This window comes from Megalobrama amblycephala, linkage group LG16, assembly GCF_018812025.1.
Source record: "Megalobrama amblycephala isolate DHTTF-2021 linkage group LG16, ASM1881202v1, whole genome shotgun sequence".
NCBI classification, from domain to species: domain Eukaryota; kingdom Metazoa; phylum Chordata; class Actinopteri; order Cypriniformes; family Xenocyprididae; genus Megalobrama; species Megalobrama amblycephala.
The window spans coordinates 6,618,394-6,627,076 of NC_063059.1; the positions used below are offsets into that span (position 1 = coordinate 6,618,394).

General features: G+C 34.7%; 1 protein-coding gene across 1 annotated transcript; it reads left to right on the plus strand.

Moving 5' to 3' along the window:
* Positions 1-4,191: 4,191 nt before the first annotated feature.
* LOC125249612 (C3a anaphylatoxin chemotactic receptor-like) lies at positions 4,192-5,169 on the plus strand (the record flags this gene model as incomplete). The annotated part of the gene is made up of 1 exon (XM_048161931.1): positions 4,192-5,169. A coding segment is annotated over one exon (867 nt), but the record flags the coding sequence as incomplete, so codon positions are not given.
* Between the last annotated feature and the right edge of the window lie 3,514 nt (positions 5,170-8,683).

Sequence of the window (8,683 nt, forward strand, 5' to 3'; positions counted from 1 at the left end):
TGAACAAAAAGTACTTACTTTTGAGTGTGTAGCAAAAGAGTATACAAGCTTTGGGACATACTATCACGTCATGCAATCGCGTCTTTTCACTCTGTCGCATCCTGTCACCGTAAACTGGCCTGCAGTCGCGGGTTTTTCATGTGGAGAGCTCTCCTCATATTAATGCATAATGATGCATTTAAAAGTTAATGGCCATTCGGATATTTATAAAAGTCCACATTGGTATTTGCAGATGAAAAATAACACGGATACCATTATATATTTTCTATCAGGTTGAACTGATTATTAGTCACTCAAACCTCAGTGTCGATCGCGCATATCCACCATCCCTGATAGAACACGTACATCTCTGAGATGTCTATTTGATGTGTGTGTTTACGTCTGGAAGATGTATTTTTTAGAGTGTTAGCACATCTGCAATATGTCTATAGGACGTTTCCTATCAGATGTCAAATAGACGTCTTTAAGATGTTTATGATTTAGAATGTATGTAAAACTGACATCTTAAAGACGTCTATCAGATGTTTGTAAACAGCAGATGCTTTCCAGATGAAGTGATCTTTAACAGACGTTAAGTATGTTTGTAGTTCTGAACTGAATCCTTGTCCAAAGCGCAATGGGTTGTGGAAAATATTAGCCTTTATAGACCTTATTTACCAGAGAAACAAGCGCGCCGCCATCTTTATAAAATTGTCTTTGAACTAGCTCTGTACATTTCTATGGCATCGTTGTTAAAGAATAATTAGTTGGTTAAGTGGATTTACTTGTTGTAGAGTTAATGAAAGTTATCATGATCATTGTTATATTTAAAGCAGATGTCTTAACAAATGTCAGTAGACCCGGAGGATTTTAAAACGAGCAGTTCATTCATAAATGTAAGATCGCTGTGGAAATACAAACCGGAAGTCAAAAGACAACGAGCGCAGCGCTGAAAAGGGGTGGGGCTACATAAGGTCTATAGTGTGCACACTTCGAAAATCTACCGGAAATAGTAGACCATCCATACTCTTTTCAACATACTATGCTTTGGTACACACTTATTTTAATCTCACATACTATTTAGGATGGATAGTATGGACATTGGAACGCAGGGATGGTATTTACTAGTTGCCATATCGACAATATAGAAAAAATGCGCCAAAATTTAACAATCTTTGGAATATATCACTGAACATTTATTTAACAATATAAAAGTAAGTTTCTTACTTAAGCTAATTTTTCATCTATATTTTACAAGCCATCCTGTTAATAATACCTTCAAGTACACATGAAATCAAAATTAACCTTATTTACTTTGTTAGTGCATATTACTAGTCTTGTGGTAAACAATTAATCCATGCAAGTTAATACACAGAAAAAAATTGTTTGTCGCGGTAATCTTTAATCAAAATCGGAAAAGTTACTTCCGTCAGTTTGACGGCTTGGGTTGAAAACGCGTAAACCACTTCTCTGCAACCATGTGTCTGCTATGAGCGAGATATGGAGAGGAGGAGCACTAAAGTAAAACTGCCCTCTATTCAATTTTCCGTTTTACTTGGAAATACGTCGCAACACTGGAGAAAAGTCATTTGCAACTTCCGGTTCACTTTAAAATTAGACAAAACTGATATTATTTTAATCTCCAATCTCTTGTTTAGCAGGTCGGGTAGTTTTTTAATGCTTCACTAACTATTAGAAGACACTAACCAGGTTTAATTCCAGTTGTGCAGATAGGGTTCGTTGTAACACTGCGGTACTATGTGCCCCGCTATTAGAGCTATACTATTCTATACAGTTACGATACAACTGGCATAATCGACTTTTATGAATTTCTGTTGATAAACTATGGAAAAAAAGATGAATAAAGACTGGGAGGAAGAACCTGAAGTCCTGAACATCCAGAAAATATTATTTCAAGAAACGTTCAGCGTTTGTACCAGAACAAGCTCATCTATGTCTTGTGTTCTATGAGAGCTGTTTTGTTCAGCTCTGTTTTTCTGAATGTCTGAATATATTTCTTCATCTGTTTGCATGTATTGCTGTATAGGTGTGTTTTGCAGAATGTTCATTGTCAAACTACAAAATTATTTAAATTTGAATTTCTAAAAAATTGCTATTATTTTATATGAAAAAAATAATTATTGTATTTTATTGACAAAATATTTTAGTTTGTCATGTATATTTTTTTAATTAAGTCAGATAAAATTTTTAGCTATCATATGGTCATATTACAACGTGCCCCACCTGTGGGGCATGTTGTCACATGTCACTTCCCTTCTTTCGGGGTAAATGAATCAAAAAGTATACACTGTATTATTGAAACAATGCCACACATTTGTACCAGACATGTGTGAAATTAATATGGAACAAAAGAAATTCTCTGAACCCTAAGTAGATTTACACAAACTGAGAAAGTCAAAAAGCATTAGGTTGTGCCCCTTTATTTTTTATGCTTTCTTACATTTGAATAACTAAATTAATGCTTTGCCATTTAAGTGACTATATTCTGATTATAAACTAAGTATTACACTACTGATGCTCAACACACCAGCAAATGACATCTCACAGGAAGTTTTCGAGCTGGCTTATATTATTGCGGAAGTTCTAAAAAACTCTCCGTGCATATAGTCCATTACCTCCCTGAAGCGTCTCACACGATTGCATTCACGAATGCAAGATAATTTAGTATTGTTTCATCTGCGTGCTCTGAGGCACAAATAATTTATTATATGAAAATTATTATCTTCACAGCACATCAGTTATGCGGTGATGCGCTTAGAAATTTTTGCGGGGCAAATTTATTATAATAGTATTAATTTAATTATAAAGGTAGCCTTACCTAATAGTTATAACAATAGACTAGAAGAATGTAACAGGTCTACATTAATTGGAAATGCCAAATCCTCTTAATATTGACTATGTTTGATGTTTTTCACAATCTCTGACTATTGTCCATACATGATCATTGTCTCGTCTGTTGACACAACCCAGCACAGGTGGTTAACATGATTAGTTCATGCTTTCAAAATTCATTAGTTAATGCTGAATGAAGTATTAATTCAGGTAGGCCTATATGTTTATTCAAGCAGGCTACCCTTATTGTAAAGTGTTACCAGGCAGCGCTCATATTAAATGAGCTAGCCTTTGTTTGTAAAGGTAAATTAATCTATTTTCGTTTTCTGTCAGCTTATTTCCGGTGTTGTGCCAAATTCTGTGATCCAACGAGTTATGTGTGTGACGTCACAGCAAAAAGCGCAAAGCCTGAGACTGACTGCATGTCTGAGAGTGCATCTGTAACCTACTGTCTTCACCTAGACACATCTCACATGTGTTGCTCAGAGATGCAAAACAGTCCCGTAGCTTGTTTCGAACAATTTACATTGGCGAAATGGAGCAAAAACAGGCAATATTCTGTCTAAAATATAAGTCACTCAATATGAACTTCTTGTTTTTTGAACTGTTGTATAAAATCAATATTTATATTATGCATTTAGATTATGCATTAAACATGATTTAGCCCAATCTTGAACATGATTAACAATGGACTGGTAACTAAGGTTCTAATTTGAACAACAATAATAAGATTCATACTGAAAAATCAGAGCTGTTGTAACGAGTAGTCACTCGACGTGGGATCCATGAGCAGGCTTTATTAGACAGTGTTCAAAGTAAGATAGGCAAACAACAGCAGACAGGTACAGCAGAGAGCAGACAGAATCGTAGTCGTAGAACAGGCAGGAGATCAGGGCAGGCAGATATCAAACATAAGTCCAAGACAGAGCAAATAGTCCAAAGGGTAGGCAGCAGAGAATTGTAGACAGGAAACAGACTGGGTTACCAACAGGCAGGCAAACACAATGACAAACGCTCAGAAATGCAAACCGTAGTAATACAAGACCTTGACCTGAGTGTGAGGATGTGAGCGGCTTAAATAGTCCAGGTAATGAGCTGCAGCTGGGTGTGAGTGATTGCTGATTGGTGGAGTGAGTGCAGGTGATTGGCAGGGAGGATTATGGGAAATGGAGTCCGGGAATGACTGGAACTGTGACAGCTATAATAATGATCCAAAAATGATTTTAAAGACATAATTCAAGAAAATCCTTCCATTCCCATTTCCAACTCCAGTGAGCTATTAAAAACTGGATTGCTGAGTCAGCTGAGTCAGAATTTGTGAACTGAATGAGTTGGATTTCTGAATAAACTTTCTCTTTTCTTTGTGCAGAGAATGTGACTAATGCAACAACCCAGACAGAACCTTTATCAAGCATTGAAATCTTCAATATATTCATATATTTTGTCACCTTCGCTCTGGGTATCGTTGGAAATGGGCTCATCATATTTGTGACTGGCTACAAAATGAAGACGACCGTCAACTCCATTTGGTTTCTCAACCTGGCGATTGCAGACTTCATCTTCAACTTCATAATCATCTTCTACATTGTTATTGCCTTTAACAGGATGGTTTGGCACTTTGGTGACTTCATGTGCAAGTTTGTCAGCTTTGTGGCGGTGCTAAAAATGTTTGTCAGCATCTTTTTGCTCACTGCTATCAGTCTTGATGGATACCTGTTCACTTGGTCAACTTTGGTCAAAGCCAGGATCATCTGTGCACTTGTGTGGGTTTTATCCATCCTCTGCAGCATTCCCTTTGTCATCAACCGTTTGGTAATGCATAAACAATGCATTTATAATTTAGAACCCTTCAAGTCTCTGGTCATATACAGGTTTATGGTAGGTTTTCTCATCCCTTTCCTGATCATTGTATCTTCATTCATTGCTATCGGAGTGCGGGCCAAACGTCTCAAAAGAGGAAAGAAACTTAAGTCTTTTGGGGTCATTATATCTGTGATCATGGCCTTATTCTTATGCTGGTTTCCTTTTCATGTTCACCAGCTGTGTACTGTAATTGCACTCGAGAATGAGTGGAATGAATTTTTTTTTGTAATAATTTACATAGGACCTTTTGTAAACTGCCTAGTTCATCTCAGCAGCTGTCTGAACCCCATTCTCTATGTGTTCATGTGTGAGGAGTTTAAGAAGAAGCTGAAACAGTCTCTGCTGCACTGTAAACCCGGATAGTACTACTAACTTATAAAGATTGATTAAAGTCTGTTAAATCATTGATGCAACTTAAAACAATTACATTTTCTGAACGAGGAGTTTAGTTTTATTTTTGTGTAGCACAACATTTTTGAGTAAACCCTTATACTTTAATTATTTTTTACGTTTACTGAGTGATATAAAGTGACGTCATCCATGATATGCCATTGTTGATGTTACAGACGTTATCAGAAGAGTCCATTCAATATTAAACTGAGTTGCAACAGATTTCAAATTCCCAGCATGCTTTGTGTCACACTCTGTAAGGGAGAATAAATGTTGGAATTGAGTGTTATTTTGTGTGTTTTTGTACAAGATTAATACAGGGGAAGGTGTCTTATTGTTTAATGTTCTGTTATTTTGGTATGTAAAGTTGTTTCTGTGATGTTGAAGTTTTTTAGGGTTACCATAATGTAGAAGAGTAGTGCCTGTAGAGTGAATGGGCTGTGAAATTTCAAGACTATAAATATTGCATGTTGATTAACAGTAAATGCAAATAAATAGTGATGGGCTGTTTCTCAATTTCAAGAACACAGAGAATGGACTTGCGTTCTCATGGAGTCCAGTCGTGCCAGCTGACTCTGAAGGACGTGAGGACAGAGAATGCATCATTTGAGAATTGAGATGTGCTGCGATCTTGTTGCTCAACTGACAGTCCCAGCATCTTATAAGAGGCTAATACACAATAAATGCAACATAACATCACAAACAAATGTCATAACCTATTAAAAGATTTCTTTCATATTTTTATAGATATTGTTTTCACATAATTTTATCTCTTTTTATTTTACCACATGTATTTATGAAAATGAGTAGCCTTTGTGTTACATGCTTTGTCAATGTTAAGATTCTTTTTTATATTCCAATAAAAAAAATGCAGGCTTCCCTGTCTCCTTCCCTGTGTACCACCAGAGGCGGAGATTTAGCATTAGCCGTTATGCTTTTTCTGGCTAAAAGCTGCAAGCTTGCCTTCCAGTGACTTTGTCGATACCAAGAACAAATCTGGTACTTTCATGCGTCCTCTGTTCTTACGTTCTTGAGTATTGGAATTAAAGTTCAACGGTTGATGATGACGTAGAGCAAGAACACAAGGACACAAGATCACATATTGTCTCTTTGATGGTTACATTAACGTATGCTATTACTTTGTTATTACACTTTTTCATCTGCAATGTACACTTCTCCAATCTTCAACTCAGGCAATTTAACAGATACATTCGAATATGTAAGGGTGTTTTATATTAGCTGTTTCAGTGAGAGAGGGATTGCTCTACACACACACTATTGAATTCTCTAAAAGAACATTTTAGCGCAAATTTCTCCATAAATGAATTATACTGAATAAACTAACCAGCTTCATCAATCAAATCAGCCACATATAAAACTTCTTTCTCATACCACTCTTGTTTGAATAATGTCTTCCTATTTATCGTGATGGTCCTATTATTCCACAGGGTGGAACAATGTGGTGTGAAGTTGTGAGTAAATATCATTTTCCAGTATTGCAATATCTGCTTGTGGAAATTTGAAAGCTTAATAGGCAATTTAGAAATCTCAAAATCACATTTCATCAAAAATTCTAGTCCTCCGACTCTTTTGAATAAACACTTTGGTATATGAAACCACATTGAATTAGGCTGTGTTAAATATGATTTTATCCAATTCAGTTTGAGGACTCCAATCATTGATTCAAATTCAGTGGCTTTCAGACCTCCATTTTTATACTCTTTAATCATCTGGGATTTTTTTATATAATGAGTTTTGTTTTTCCATATAAAATTAAACATTACAGAGTTAACATTTTTAATTAGTTGAGGGGAAACAAATAAGATAGAATAAGATAGGTAGATTTGTTTAGATATGCCTTCTGCTTTTGTCAAAAGGATTCTGCCTATAATGGAAAGATCTCTCATAAGCCAGTGATTAAGAAACTTTTTCATACTATCGATTCTGTCCTCTATGTTTAATAATTCTCTTGATTTTGAATCTTTAGATATTGTTAAACCAAGGTATTTCACTTCAGATTTAACCGGAATGGATTCTATACTTTCCTCATCACATGAATACAGAGGTAACAGTTCACATTTTTTTAGATTTAAGCATAGGCCAGATGCTCCTGAAAAAAACTGAAATAATGTTTAAGGCTTTCTCAATTATAGATTTGTCTTTTAAAAAATTACTGTGTCATCAACAAATTGGCTAATTCGATACTCATAATCAAAAATGGTTATACCTTTTAATTGAGGATGGTTGACAATTAGGTATAGGCTAACATTTAAGTACAAAGTATAAACAATTTGGGGGAAATTGGACAACCCTGTCTGATTCCACATAAGATCTCAATTCTAGGAGTCATTCCAGGATTGAGGGATATATAGCTATAAATATTATTATATAACATTTTAATAACCTTGCAAAACCCTTCCCCAAAACCAAACGTTTTAAGTGTTGTAAATATAAATTCATGTTCCATGGTATCGAATGCTTTAAATAAATCTATAAATTAAATAAGACTATCTGATTGTATCATTGAATTATAATCAATCATATCCAGTACTAGTCTAATATGATTTTGGATATATCTTCCCTTAATGAATGCTGATTGAAACTCCTCTACAAGTTTACCAAGTACATTTTTAAACGATTAGCATATACCAAGGCAAGTAATTTATAGTCGGTGCATAATAGAGTTATCGGTTTCCAATTATCTAATGACAGTAGTTGTTTCTTGGTTTAGGCAGCAAGGTTATTAATCCTATTTTCACTGAAGGCGATAAACTCTCTTTCTGAATACATTCTAAAAATGCATTAAATAACAATTCCCATATATCCTTCCAAAAATGTTTTAAAAATTCTATTGACAAACCATCGTTACCTGGTGATTTGCCAGTTTTCATTTGTTTTAATGCCATCCATTTCCGCTGAAGTCCACTCATTGTCAATTAAAATTTAATCTTCTTCGTTTAATTTTTTTATATTATCTCTAATATTTTCAAATAAAGAATCACAATCCGCCTTTTTGTATTTAGATTTGTAAATGTTACGATAGAAAAGCCAAATTTCATTTTGAATTTCTTTTTGATCTTCAATTATAGTATCATTAATCTTAAGCTTAGTAATTTTTTTCTTTTTTTGTCTTTGTTTTTCAAGGCCGAAACAATATGATGAATTTTTTTCTCCTTTATAAAAAATACACCGGGCTCTTGAACGGACATAAGCTCCATTTGCTTTTTCTGAATTCAACTCATATAATTGAGATTGCAAGACTTGTAGTTTTTCTGTGTTTTCTGGTGATACTTGTGTATTAACTGCCAATAAATTCCCAATCAATTCCTTTTGTTTTTGTTTTCTCATCACTGATAAGAGCTTTCCTGTATCAATGGCTATTTGTTTGACCTTAAATTTGAACCATTCCCATTTATTCATGCAAGACATATCAAGCTTTTCAATCTCCTCGATGAGAGAATTCACCTTTTGACAAAAGTTGTCATTTTTTAACAAATCGTTATTGAACTTCCAAATATTAGGAGAGATCTGAGATTTCTTTGAAATTGATACGGACAGAGTAATCATACAATGATCCGTAAGTGGGGAAACTGAAATG